This window comes from Saccostrea cucullata, unplaced genomic scaffold (assembly GCF_032062105.1).
Source record: "Saccostrea cucullata isolate Sc308-1 unplaced genomic scaffold, CSIRO_AGI_Scuc_v1 ctg2636, whole genome shotgun sequence".
NCBI lineage: Eukaryota > Metazoa > Mollusca > Bivalvia > Ostreida > Ostreidae > Saccostrea > Saccostrea cuccullata.
The window spans coordinates 41,663-56,078 of NW_026935749.1; the positions used below are offsets into that span (position 1 = coordinate 41,663).

At 34.6% G+C, this 14,416-nt stretch overlaps 2 protein-coding genes across 2 annotated transcripts; one reads left to right on the top strand and one right to left on the bottom strand.

The window, feature by feature from the left end:
• Positions 1-1,156: 1,156 nt before the first annotated feature.
• On the top strand, positions 1,157-1,963 carry LOC134243677 (uncharacterized). The gene has a single exon (XM_062725914.1). The coding sequence runs from the start codon at positions 1,157-1,159 to the stop codon at positions 1,961-1,963; it is 807 nt and encodes a 268-aa protein (XP_062581898.1).
• Positions 1,964-2,461: 498 nt separating this feature from the next.
• Positions 2,462-4,317, bottom strand: LOC134243679 (uncharacterized). Its single transcript, XM_062725915.1, has 2 exons — positions 3,508-4,317; positions 2,462-3,390 (listed from the first exon to the last, which is right to left on the bottom strand). The coding sequence occupies exons 1-2, from the start codon at positions 3,612-3,614 to the stop codon at positions 3,090-3,092; spliced, it is 408 nt and encodes a 135-aa protein (XP_062581899.1). The 5' UTR covers positions 3,615-4,317; the 3' UTR covers positions 2,462-3,089.
• Between the last annotated feature and the right edge of the window lie 10,099 nt (positions 4,318-14,416).

A 14,416-nucleotide genomic window follows, 5' to 3' on the forward strand; every position in this document is an offset into this window, starting at 1 on the left:
TAAAATTTGAGTCATAGAACAGGTGTCATTAATCCCCAGCCTTTTCCTAATTAAAAAAAGGGGGGGGGGGTAAAATGAAATATCTGTGTATTAATTTTATATCTTCAGTATATCTACATTTCATTTAAAGAATTGATTAGTACATTGTAGCATGATTAATATACACGTCAGTATTGTTTAAATTAAGCCACAAAGTGATTTTGAACCGATAAAAACATGAAATGAAAAAAAATCCCATGAGCCCTGTTAACGACTGCTATGTTGCTATCCGCCCCTAAAATGATACATTTTCATTCATTTTTATCATTTAATTCTCTGTTAAGGTTGTTTAACATAAACAATGTCCTCAAAAGAGAAAAACAATCTCTACAAAATATACCATATACAATGTATAACACAGTTTTCCAATCCATATCTGAGGAAATTCGGGATTATGGGTCCTCTTCATTTTGATATTTCCCGAGTTATCTGAAAAACACATGTTTGGAATTTATATGAAATGAAAGACTATAGTATAGATATTTGGAATAAACAAGAAGTTTAAAAAACCTATCTTGGAATTTAAAGATAAATGTAATTGAAATAGAGGGTAAAATGGATTTTTCTGCATTTTGAAAAAATCATGAAATTTGATATTTTTAGCCTTCTATCAGCTTGAAACGCCTCAGGCAAAAGATTTAATTCTTAATTAGTTTAATTATATAAGAATGCATTAAATAAATTATATAATTGACAGTGGTCATATTTTTCGTGTTTATAGGAAATTTTGGGGTTACAAATGCTATATTTTATGAAATAGAACCTGTCAAAATGGCCATATTTGTGTTAGTTACGGTTGCCATGGCAACGGACACCCCGAAACATGAACTGAGATGGTTTTCTCAGTTAGACACCTGAGTACACTCTAAATACAAAAAATTACGTATTTCGGAGACATTCGTTTTTACGGCCTCCTTGGATTCTTTGGTTTTTACAGAGAATGACTCTTAATATGTATTTTCTTAATTGCAGCTAATATTGATTTGTACAATATTTGAATGCTCCGCAGTATTTTGTATATTTGCTTTTAGATAAAATTTTGTTTCTGCTTACAGCAATACTGGACAAAGTATGCACAAAACTCAAGTACTGGTCAGGAAAGAAAAGCATAGCGAACATGAATTACGAAACCTCTGAAATCAGAAAACCAGGTCCAAAGAGGAAGTCGACAAGGTTCCATGAGTTTTTATTAACACTTCTCAGACTAAGACTTTCTGTTCCCTCCTTTTTGATTGGTGATTTGTTTGGTGTATCCGAGACACGAGTATCACAAATAGTGTGTACATGGATAAACTATATGTTCCAGGTTTTTAAACCTCAACTAAAATGGCCATCACTACAGAGTATCAGAAAACATATGCCAAGGTCTTTCAAACAGACATTTCCTCATACAAGAGTCGTCATAGACTGTACTGAAATATTCATTCAAAAGCCAAGGACACCTACTGCTCAAAGCCAAACATACAGCAATTACAAAGGACATAATACCTTTAAATGCCTTGTTGGTATAACTCCTACCGGTGCGTTTTCTTATGAATCTGAATTGTGGGGTGGCAATGTGTCTGACAGGTACATTACAGCCAATAGTGATTTCTTGGATTTGATATCTGCTGGAGATGAGGTGATGGCTGATCGGGGTTTCATCATCAGAGACTATCTATTGGAGCGAAAGGCAAAGTTGGTCATACCACCATTTACACATAAATGTGGATGGGGAAAAGGAAAACGGTTAAATGCGAGTGAGATTCGGAGAACAAGACAGATAGCGAAACTACGGATTCATGTGGAACGTGCTATACAACGTTTGAAATCATATAAACTGTTATCTGGCATTTTACCAATCAACTTAAAGCCAATTGCAAGCCAGATTCTTGTTGTTGCTGCATTTCTATGCAATTTGTCAAAACCTCTTGTGAAAAATTAACAAGATGCTTCATATTTGACATTTTTTTAATTTGTTAATTTGATTTTTGGTGTTACCTAAAAAATATAGAAGTTGTTTTTACATTTACTGTTTTATTATTGTTGATTTAACAATGTTCAATATTATACATAAAATACTTAACTGCATTTCATTTTTCATATTCATGTAATATAAGTCAACAACATAGAAGTATGAGTGAGTTGTTCTTATTGCTATTCAGATGTCTTAATCTCAATCATTAGACAAAACACAATACAGTGTATCATACAAGATGCGATGTAATCTAGTACAGACTACAGGGCATCAAATTACAGCAGAGAATTTATATTCTACATTTTAGCAAGCAGTGCAGGATGAACATAATTTGTGAAAAAGGTGCTGCACTTGTAAACAATTTCATTGAAGAAAGATTCATCATAATAAATTCTATCACTGATAAAACCCATGTCTGTATAAAAAAAAAAGTCACACCACCTAGCATTACAAATCCCAAGCTGTCCTTGAATCTGCACATACCATGGTGAATCTGCTCTAAGTTTGACAACATCATTAGTGTCTCTATACAAATGATAATGACGGTCACCTGCTACATCATACGGTGTTTCATTTCTGTGGGAGTAGGAGCATTTTACCTCAATTAAACCTTTCCCACAACATTTGCTTGACAAATATGCATCTGGTGATGCACCTAAAAATGGATGTTGCTGAGATATGTTTAAGCCACAAGGTCTCATTTTTGCATTTACATGATCACGAGCATACATGTCAAAAAACAATTGTTTAGCTACAATTTCATTCTGTCTTCCATACCTTACTGCATCTGTGTTTAAGGCATTGGAGTTATCATTTAGAATTTCACGTGTGATGTAATTATCATGACTCCCCCCTCTAAAATGGCATACTTTTGAAAACAAGGAAGATGTTATTCTACCATACCTGTATTTGTACCATAATTCATTTTCACTTTGACCACAAGTGATCTGCTCAACTTCCTGAATAATATCAGAGTTATACACATTTCTTAAATAACCTATCAAGGATTCTCCAGTCTGAATTGTGTGCGTCAAAGCAGCTACCATATCAGGCGGATCTTCATGAAGATCTTCCTCCTCATCTGAATGGGGGTCTAATGTGTGTAATAGAAGAGCATCCGTACCTTTACACATTGTATACAGTTCTTTTTCGACTTCTCTGTTAATGTCACTGGTAAGAGTAGGGCATGGCTGGTAGTCCTCTTTGGTATGAGTGGAACTTTCCTGTGGGAGATGCAAATTTCCTTAACGCGACAAGGCTTGCTTTCCTTACGGGGCTTGTCCCAAACACACTTCACATCGGTTCCCACCTCTGTATGCCTGTCCTTATGGCGGTCGCAAAAAGCTGCAAGAGCAAATGACAGGGCTGTGCAGTGCTTGCAAGAACCATCATCCCTAAAAGACAAAAAGTAGCATGTTAATAATTGCTCGAATTTAGGGATTGGTATAATGTAAATCATAAATACTATTACTGTAATTACATCTAGTATAAAAGCACAAAACTGGACTTACGCAACACAGGAGCAGCCACCTGATATGATATAGCCATCAGCGTTTACCAGTAGCCATGTCCTGTAAGGGTACTCAGATTGAAGGGTTTCTGGCATCGTGTTACACATAATATAAGAATATTCTGAATCCAATAAGCACACTCGAACACTGTCAACATGATTGTTCTGATATAATAGATAGCCCCTGTCTTCTTTGTACAAATGAAGGCGATTCTGATCCCAACCAATGTTAATCAAATGCACAAAAACATCGGCAATGTCTATATCTGGAACATTCTTTAGATCTCCATTCCAATCACATAATTTAACCTGAAAATGTTGTAATACTCCAAATAAAATTCTGGATATTATAAAATCTCATTACATATATTTCATGTTGGCAAGGTTCATGCCTCTCTTACCCTCTAATTTGCTGTAACTTTATATTTATTTAATTTACTTATTGTTGTATATGATATAAATTTGAGATAAATATGATTATCCCCATAAAAAACTGACTTAAATTGTACCTCGCTTATGCTGGGCAAGATGAGGTCTCCGAACGTTCTACGACGAACATCCATATCCACGTAATCATCTTTAGTTTCTATATCTTCTAGGTCTATTTCTCTTGCCAGTTCACACAGTTTTATCAAATGAGCTTTTCTGTACATGGATGTCGTTATGCCTTTCGTACTTAAGTAATGTTTTAACGCTGGGACTTGATAACTATTGAAGTCTTCCATATTTGTTTACACCGTTGCGTTGGAATGCGGAAGTGAACTATGCCCTACAATTACGTCTGGCGAGCGATAATATCCGAAGCGGATCCGTAACTCGAAAGTTCCGTATTAACAATCGCTCTAAACAAAGGCTATACCTTGGTATTAATTGACTATTTAAAATCTGTAAATAATATTCCGTTTAATAGTAAAACTTATTTTTCGTTGTTTAACAATTTCTCAATTTGCCTCTCACAGCACATGAAGTACGTCATTTTTACCAGTATGACGTCATGTTTACAAGTGAATCGCAATGACTGCATAGTTTTTAACCAGCTACATGGGATTTTACTAGCAACTTTTTTAATGCATTGATAAGTTATCATGTTGTTTATTATACTAATACTGTTAAACATTTCCACGTGTTATGAGAAGTACATTAATGTCATATTTTCGTGTGACATCATAGTATACTTTTCCCGTACAAATTAGGCCCCGCCCCCTTATTCAAGCCTTAACAATGCTGTGTATGTCATGTAGACATACTTTCGACATTTTTTGGCTATATTTAAGTATCTCTGGTACTTTCTGGCTTAGAATCATCAAACTTTGTCAGTTAATGTATCTTGGGTTTTCAGAGAATGTCAACCAAAAAGTAGGTCACGGTGACCTACTTTCGACATTTTATGGCTATATTTAAGTATCTTAGGTATTTATTGGCTTAATTAGAATAATCAAACTGTGTCAGTTGATGCATTTTGGGTTTTCCAGAAATGTAGACCAAGAAGTAGTCCTAATTGGCTAAGAATCATCAGACTTTGTCAGTTGATGCAACTTTGGTCTTAGGATACTTAGGGTTAGAGGCTTCAAATACGAGTGATATAGGTTGTACAATTTATCAGAAGAGCGATTCAAGGCCCTTGGGCCTCTTGTTTCTTTTTTTCTGCTGTTTAAAATTTCTTAAGATGACGATGTCATTTCCTCTGGAAAATAAGTGGCAGTTTTATTTAATTTCTTTGCTTGTGCACTCTTCGTATATGCTTCTCTTCGGGCTCCATACGTTTGTCTCAAACAAGTTACCATGAGATATAAAAACTGATTTGTGTTTAATAATTTACTCTTATTTTCACAGTATTTGATTTTACCCCCACCCAATGTATAAAACAAATTAAAAAAAATACGAAAAATACAAGAGACAATGCCTATTCTAAAATTTCATTACACCCCCCTTCCCGAATGTTGAAAAAAACAAAAAGAGGTATTTACGTACCGGGAATATAAGTATACTTTTTAGCAACTCGTGTATCATAAGCAACCAATTGCTTTGTTTTGCGTGAGAAATGGACGACAGGGACGCTGGTTCCATATCTTGCTGGCTGAATCTCTATGTCCAGATGGTGGTTATAATCGAAAACAGCAAGCTGGTCCTTCATGATGTAGGAGTCAAATACAAATGAAACTTATTTAGGGCAGTAGTGTAGGAGAGTATAGGAATAGAAATTTTCGATTGCCCAAGTTTGCTAATTAGGTTTTTGCCCGAGCGGTGGGAAATTATCACCGAGTTCGGAGGCCGGGTGTACTACCGGCCACACGTCCGACTCGTTCCCCCATCGTGCTGTAACTATTTCTACTTTAAAAAGTTTGGAGGCTATGGCCATATCCAACTGGTTATTGTTTATTGTTGTTCCATGTTAGTCATTTCAATCGTTGGGACTTAATAATAAATCCAGAAACCATTCTTATTCCTCGTTACTTTGGACTTTTATATGTGTCATCGGGAAGAGTCCTTAGAATACGGCTCTACTACTTCCGGCCAACGACGCCACTGACTTCCCCTGCATTCCCTCTGGCCAACACATCTTACCCAAACTACGCGGCTATAAATGGTGGAGTATGGTCGAGGCTGGTTGTTGCCCTGGTCACCGCAGACCTGGATGGCGTTGATTTTCGATTTAAGAATGTTTTTAGCATGGCACACAGACTGTTAATGCTGCTTTCAGTATTCGTACTGAGGGGCATGTTCACGCGATTCACCAGGTTTCAATGGATATTGCTTTTCTCAGTTCTTGGAAGCTTTTAGTCTCCCTGGCTAGAACTTTTTCAAGAATAAGTTGACTTAGGCCGTTTATGTGTTGTTTTTCTTTACTGTGTCCTAGTCTAGTTCTTTCTGCTCTCTCTCTATCTACGCATCTGTAGTTTCATCGATTTCTTGTCTTAATCCCATGATTGGAATACTGTTTGCCACCGGTTGAAACCTTTCCTTCACATTGTCTTTAGAGATGGTTAGTGAAGCATGTGGGGGTTGGGTAGGGAACCAAGTGCTGGTACTTCCATCGAGAGCACACGATACTAAAGTTAACATTTTTGCATCGCTATAGTAATTGAAGTTTTGCTATGCTTCCAGCTTGGCAATCCATATCAATGGTGATTCACTTCCATTGAACCTTGGGAGCGAAAGTCCTGTTGCCATGTTTTTTTGTTAAGGGTTGATGGTACTTGATGAATGACAGAGGGGGGTTCCGTGTCCTTGGTCTGTAGAGGCAAACTCTCTTCTGGTGTTACAAGGGGGAGTGGTTGATTTGTCCCTGTACGATTGTATTTGGAGTATTTAAGAATTGTTCCAGAATGTCACTATATGAGAGTTCAAAGTTGGGGTCGTTGTCACTCACTTGTTGTGGGTTGTTGTTGTAAGGGTAAGATGTCGCCAGATGACGTCTCGGAATTGTTGTTTGTTGTTATAATCAAATCAGTTGAATCAAGTAATTGATTGTCACAATTTGGGGCGAGTTGATAATTCGAAGTTTTCCTCTTTGGGTAAATGTGATATATTTATGGTGTTGTCTGTAGATGCCGAAGCTCCTAATTGTTGATTGATATCATCACTGTTGGTGATTGAAGCTTCCTGTTGTTGTTTAGCTATTTCCTCTGCCTTGGCTGACCGTTCAGTCGGTAGAGCGCTCGCTCCGTGATCGGGAGGTCGTGAGTTCGTATCTCGACCGCGACTGTCCTAGTCGTTAAAATGGGTAGCAGCTTTCTATAATCCGGTCTTATAACCTGTAACTCGGTGTAAAAACATCACCAGTACTAACGAGTTAATTCCTATTTAATAAGGTTTATATTTCAAGAATACTATAAGCGCACCATGTATAATCCAGATTTCACCTAAATTTGCCAATGAAACTATTCCAGTTATTAACCATAAAATCACCAGTTTAAATTAACAAATGATCCAAAAATATACCAATTCACGGTCAGCTCTTAGTTGGGCCTCTGACATCTTAGGGATTCTAGAAGAACCAAAGTCTAATGGTCTTTGTTACAGTTTTAAATGCGGAAGCTGCAATCAAAGTACTTATCCCACCAGGAGGTCCCATATTTCCATTTAGCCTGATTACTAAGATTCGGGCTGACCAATACACAGATCTTATCAATGCAACTTTGTGTAAAGCTAGGATTATATTCCATCTTAGAATTAAGATTGTTTTACTTATTTAATGTCTAACAAGATTAATTATAAACTTTTAAAATATTACCTAAGAATTATATGACTGTATAGCAATATTGATAGACCGGAGAGCTACAGTGCCAGATTAAATTATAATCATACTAAATCTGTATTTGGGGTAACATTTTGAAAGTATTTTACAGAAATTTCTATCTTTAGTAACCAAAGCAATAATGTTCATCGAAATCAAAAACCGATACACAGAATTATGTATCTTAGTGTAGTCTACTTGTATGCCAAGTTATACTGAAATCAGTAGGAGGAGTAGCATTTTGAAAAAAAAAATGTTTACAGACAGATAGTCGGACGGACGCCGGACGCATTATTATCGCATAAGCTCTTCCGGTCTCTGACCAGTAGAGCTAAAAATAAGCTTGTATTAATCAAACCATAGTGTTTGAAAATTTGCAATTAGGCTAAATATTCAATTTCTAATTACAGTGCATGCGTTACAAATAAATCGATATAACAGTTGGAATTGTCTTGCTATAAATCCTAACGTAGAAGAATCAAAGCAGTTTCTGGTTTCTCTAAATAGGACCGGTGTGCTTGTTTATATCTATATCAGGTACATAGCAGGGCTGCCCCTTTTTAAAAATTACTTTTTTAACTATAGGAATTGTTCATTGAAAGGCCGCCCACCCCGCCCCTTCCCCCCACAACTTTTTGTAAGAGTTCCCCCCTATTTACGAAATAGGATTTTCGAGTTTGGGCAATTTCCTTTTTTTCTAGTTTAGTCTTTTTCATGCATGTTAAATTCCCCCCCCCCCCCACTTAAAAAAAACACTGCTAAATCACGGTATGCACTGTGCTTTACACTTTTGATGTATCAATTTTTAGTGAAAAATCCTTTTATGTAAATAAATATATTTCATAATTATTCAATAATTTCCGCTCGATGGATTGATATCTATTCGGAATCCTAGTAGTATTGTCTACGGACATCTGATGGTTCTCTTATTTTTAGCCGGGCTCATTTCTCGAAGAGCAATGCCCGGCTATTGCGACGGTGAGCAACGGAAAATGCTGTCTCTTCACCGCCATATTGAGTTTACGAGTAAAAACATAGTACGTACGCCCAGCCGCTGTTCAAAAAACAAAATCCATTCAAACACCTCAAGAAATAGTAAATCGGATATTTTTATCAAAATATTATATTCTTTGATATTTTTCCTGGCTCCTTTGACTAATATTTTACAAAGCAATTCTAAAGGTTTTCACACGGTCCCTCTGTCTGCATTCCACAGGTCACATGCTTTCACGTTTGTTGACATGCAGCTTTATTTTGGTATTTTGAATAGATGAAATGCTGAATAAAAAAAATGTAGCATGAACTATGCAACGGAAATATGTTTTTAAGATGGCAGTAACTGTTGAATCATTTACACTTCTCTACGGCTCACATACTTGCACTGAGAGAGAAACAAACGACAACTCTGCATGAGAGATTGGAAAACGTTTCGGCAATACTCGGCTGAATCTGCTGCGCTCCATTCAAATGCGAGGTGGTACGAGCCATCTGACGGAAAAGGCCGAGTGAAGTTCCGATTGCAACCTCGGGGATATTTCCCGCGCGCTTAACCTGTTTTTGAAGTACAATACGCATATAAAAAATAGGTCTTACGATATTTTGTTTATTCTACGTATCAAATATTTATACAAGTTTTAAATATAAACGTATAATTAAAAATGATATTTTTATAACTTTTTAAAGATGAATCACAGTTTGTACTTGGTCCTATTTTCATTTTTGCGTTACAATATGTACAATGCGTATGAATAGGCTAAATGATATTTACAAACATCGAGGCGTGGGGCACATGTGAAGGTACCGAAGCGTGAGCAAATAGGGATAGGAATAAGTGCTAAGTGGAAAAAAAGATTAAAGGTTTAAGAACGTTGATTGGTGTGTTCCGGACATTCTCACGAGAAGAAAAAGAAAGTGACAAAAGCAAGAGTGTTCCAATATGGTAAATATGTCTTGTTTACATATGAATTGATTCAGTTGTAATCTTACTCTTAGCTAGTTTTGCTTTTTATGTCACCTTTTTTGTTTAAATCTAGTGTACTAGCTATTGAATAATCTTGTGAAAGGAGAGATTTATGTGTAATAGTTTAGATTACAAAACTTACATTTTTAAAATATATTCCCTTCTGAATTATTTTTTTATTCAAGACTACGTTAAATTCTGTGTGATTCATAACGATTAAACAGGGACATATATTGTAAATATACTGATTTAATTTCATTATTTTTTTTTCATCTAAACTTTACAATTGGGTTGAGTAAAAAATCTATTAAATTAATACACCCTTTCCCTACATACATGCATAATACCTAACATTATTACAAACATGGGTTTCAGTTTATAATAAAATGGATTAATATTGCTGTGTAAAATTTGCAAGAAGCGATTATTATATCAACCAAATATTGTCCTGACTTTTTATGAACGTTTGTATTATGGAAAATGGTTATATTCATTTTAAGATATGTTTATAATATCATTTAACAATTATCTCTTCATAGTAAATTGTGAGTATTGACAGTGTGTAATTTACCAATTCGCTAAAAATTGGTAAAAAAAAAATTCTTGTGTAGCAGTAGGTTCTATATATTTTTATATTCTGATCTTTCACAAGAACTTAAAATTTAATTACAACAACAACAAAAAAATTCTAAAGGACTCAGTTATGTCGAACCCTAGTATATATGTATGATATTCAAGCGTTGAATTCCATAACTGAAGTGAGAGGGTGACATTTGTTTATTGTAAACTTGTAAGAGACTTTTTCATAAAAAGATAATTAGGTAGAATTTCTTACATTAAGAGGCATTTAATTCCATTCATCAATTTTGAGAAACAAGGGGAATGAAAGTTGACTTAAAACTTGCAATCTGCATTTTGGTATGTTATAGTTATACAAGTTACATGTATTTGTACTTTGACTTGCTGAATTACAGCCTTTTTGGGGGAATAATAGGATTTATATCGGTCGGATAAATTAAGGATCTTGGTTGTTATTAATTTTATCATTGTAGTTTGTCTAGTCTTTTCTTTCTTTCATGTATTGGTTCCCATTCAGTTTCATCATAAAATGAATCTTAAATAGAAGCTAATAAAGTTAATTAAGCCTGTGACATTTCTTGCAGCACATAAATTGTAATTTTTCTAATAATCTAAATTTTCGCTGTCACCTAGATTACATCCACCCCACACCAAATAGAAGCATATTAAAACTGTGATCTATTAAAGAGTGTATACATGAGTTAAAGAGTTTTTTTGGTTGAATAAGTTTGTTTTAAACAAGCCCAACTTTTTTATAAGCATTAGCTAGAATAGGAGATCAACTAAGATCTTGTTAAAAATATTTATGGGAAGAAACAAATTTTAGCTGACTTTGCTGGAACAAGAGTTTTGGATAAATAACACTTTTCCTCAGACTAAAATATATTGGTTTAATTTTAGAAGGATTGAATTCAAGAAGCCATTTTTTCAACCAGATATCAAGTCTGTTAAGATCAGAATTAGTTTGTTTTCAATAGTACAGAATGTATTGACATCTTATTAAAACTATTATATGCAAATAATCTACAAAAACTTGTCATTTCTTCAGCAACATCATTAACTTATATAAGTCAATAAGAAATAATTAATAGAGGTGCTGATATATATGGATATAATAGATTTGAAACTGGGAGAATTTTAATATCACTTGGAGAAAATAGATCTATCATACTAATATAGTAATATGCACAGACTTTCATCATTTGACAATCAATAGTTTAATCTGAACATTCTTGGAGAAAATTTTTGTAATATGTGAATACATGTACTATGATTGTCATGATGATACTGTTTCAATCAAAAATTAAACTTCAGCATGTTTGGAGTTTGTTTTTGTAAGGAATATGTGGTTTATTTACCTATTAAATCTACTTGTTCCATCTAGTCAACCAAAACTATTAAATATTGAGCAGTTAGAAACCATATTTGCATAATTAATGATGAGAACCTAACTCTGTTTCATTTCCTTAGTACTGTTGAGTTTTTCCCTCTCAAGTGATCCAATCAAAGGGTAACATCATATCATTAATAAGTTATTTGCAATTGATACATTAAATGCATATTAAATGCCTTTTCTGTCCAGACTTTACCAATCTGTGACTAGAGCTTCCTATAACCACTTGAACAGCAGGGGAGGGATTATACTGCTGTGAGCAACCAAATATAATTGAATAAGTAATTAACTGTACATTTCATGACTTTGATCAGAAATATTTAGAAGAATAAACAGGTGTTATGCAGATTGGATACTACTAACCAAACAATTATATGTTCTTAGAAGCACAACAACATATGATATATTATTATCTTTGGAAAACAAATCAACACTCTGTTTTAATTATTTTTTCATCATGCATAATTATGTACAACAATTTTGAAAAAATTTATTTGTGCTCTCATGATGCATATACTTTAAGTAGCAAAGTAATCTTCATAAAGGTGGGGGAAAATAAATAATCCTGCTGTGTATTTGAATATTTCCATCATAATTGTTATGTATATTAAGACAAGACAAAAAGTAGGTAGAAAGTTTTGGGTTTTTTTTCATTTAAGGTGGGGGAAAACCTTTATCAAAGTTCTCTTGTAAATGCCATTGCAACTGTCTGTAATGGAACTGGGACCGCCCTTTTATTATTCATTGCTTGTGGCAGTTCTATTGCAATATTACATAATGATAGGACATTTTATTTGTTTGATTCACATGCATGTTATTACACTGGTTTACCATCTGAGAATGGTACAAGTGTTTTGGGTACCAATGACAATATTATTGAATTATGTTCGTTTTTGCGACCTTTGTCTGTCGCTTTGTGCAGTTTGTCATTAGAAGAAATACAATTTTATTTACATCATGTTAGGCTAGGAAAACCCAAGAAGTTTCAATTTTCAAAAAAAGTGGGAAAATAGTGTTGCAAATACCATGTTCGCTTAAAGGTGAAAGTACTCTCAGTAATTTAAACCAAAAAAAGCCTGTCTATTACAAATCAGAGAGACTGAAGAGAAAACAACCAATATGGGCATGTGATAAGGGATATGAGGGAAATAATGAAAATAATCATTCGTTAAGTGCATCAAAAAGTAAGAGAATACATGAATGTGCTACTAATGTTGAAGAACATAATACAGTCTCTCATTATACACAATCATCACATTCACTCTCTGAAGATGAAAATGATCAATATACTCATTTTTATCTAGAGATCTGAACCAATCGGAGTTCACTGGAGGATTATCGCTTGAGAATGATAGAGAGTCAATTGGAAAGATCTTTAGTACCTTTCAGTCCAAAATCAAAGATGGTCCTATGTATGTGTGTACGTCTTGCACTCAAACCTTTTTCAGGCATTCTGTATGTATGACAAGACTTGTTAAAAATAAACATCAAAACATGGCAGATATTTGTTTCACAAATATAAAAAGTGTAAATGATGAAGAATGGGTTTGTAAAACATGCTTATAAGTCATTAAGCAGGGGAAATTACCAGCTTGTTCCACTGAAACAATATGATATTTCTAAGTATTCCAGAAGAATTACAACTAACTCATCTTGAAGAGCGCCTTATTTCACCAAGGTTAGCAAGGTTATGCAACTAAAAGAACTTCCAAGAGGAGGGCAACTAAATTTGAAAGGTAATGTTGTTAATGTGCCAGCTGATGTAAATAACACAGTGAGACAGATTCCAATAATGTTAGATGATACAAAAACAATACCTGTAAAACTGAAAAGAAAGATTTCATACAAACATTCTGTTGCTTTTGAGAAAATAAGACCAAATAAAGTACAAGAAGCTGCAAAGTGGTTGGAAGAGAACAGTGCATTGGTCAGAAAAAAAGGGATTGAAATTAACAATGCTTGGATTAATACTGCAACTAGAGCAACACATGAGGAAGAAATTGAAGATCAACAAAGCAATGATGAAAGTTTTGATAAAAATCCAATATCAAAGATGTTCAGAAGTACATGTTGAGTCTGATGATTGGACTGAAGGTGATGATTTTCATGAACGGCCTACGGGTAACACTCATACAGTATTACAAGCAATGGACTTCCGAGAATACAATGAGGTGTTTAGTTATTTTTAGCTCCTGTTGAAAACCAAACACCCCTTGGTCTCTTTCAGGATATTTATTCAGAATATCTGGCATTTCCAACAATTTTTGTGGCCAAGCTAGACCTGACAATTCAATGCGAACAATTCCTTTGCATTACAGTACCATTTGTGAATGGGAGATGCGCAATTTTGATAGACGTGTTGCCATGTGCATACCAAATATTTTTTGAGTTAAAAAGGCTTCAAATAAAACAGATTCGTGACAAAGTCACATTAGCTGTTAGAAAATGCAAAACACAAGGGGAAAAAATGACAGCATCTGAAGTTCTCTCTTCTGACTTTGTTGACAATTTAGTCAAGCAAGATGATGGCTTTAGAATTTTAAGAACTTTAAGAGGATCACCGCCTTATTGGGAGTTAGCAAAAAAAGATGTATTTGCTATGATTAGGCAGTTAGGCATGCCAACATGGTTTTGTTCATTTTCTGCTGCAGAAACAAAATGGGCGCCTCTTTTGAAATGTTTGTCAAAATTGATCAACAATAAATGCTTGTCAGAGGAGGAGGTAAACAGTTTGACATGGG

What these genes read in the sequence shown, in the direction of transcription:
- LOC134243677 (XM_062725914.1), top strand. Translation starts at nt 1,157, where the DNA reads ATGAATTACGAAACCTCTGAAATCAGAAAACCAGGTCCAAAGAGGAAG.
- LOC134243679 (XM_062725915.1), bottom strand. Translation starts at nt 3,614, where the DNA reads ATGTGTAACACGATGCCAGAAACCCTTCAATCTGAGTACCCTTACAGG. An exon ending in GGTGGCTGCTCCTGTGTTGC is followed by an intron (nt 3,391 to 3,507) that starts GTAAGTCCAGTT and finishes TTTGTCTTTTAG; the next exon opens with GGATGATGGTTCTTGCAAGC.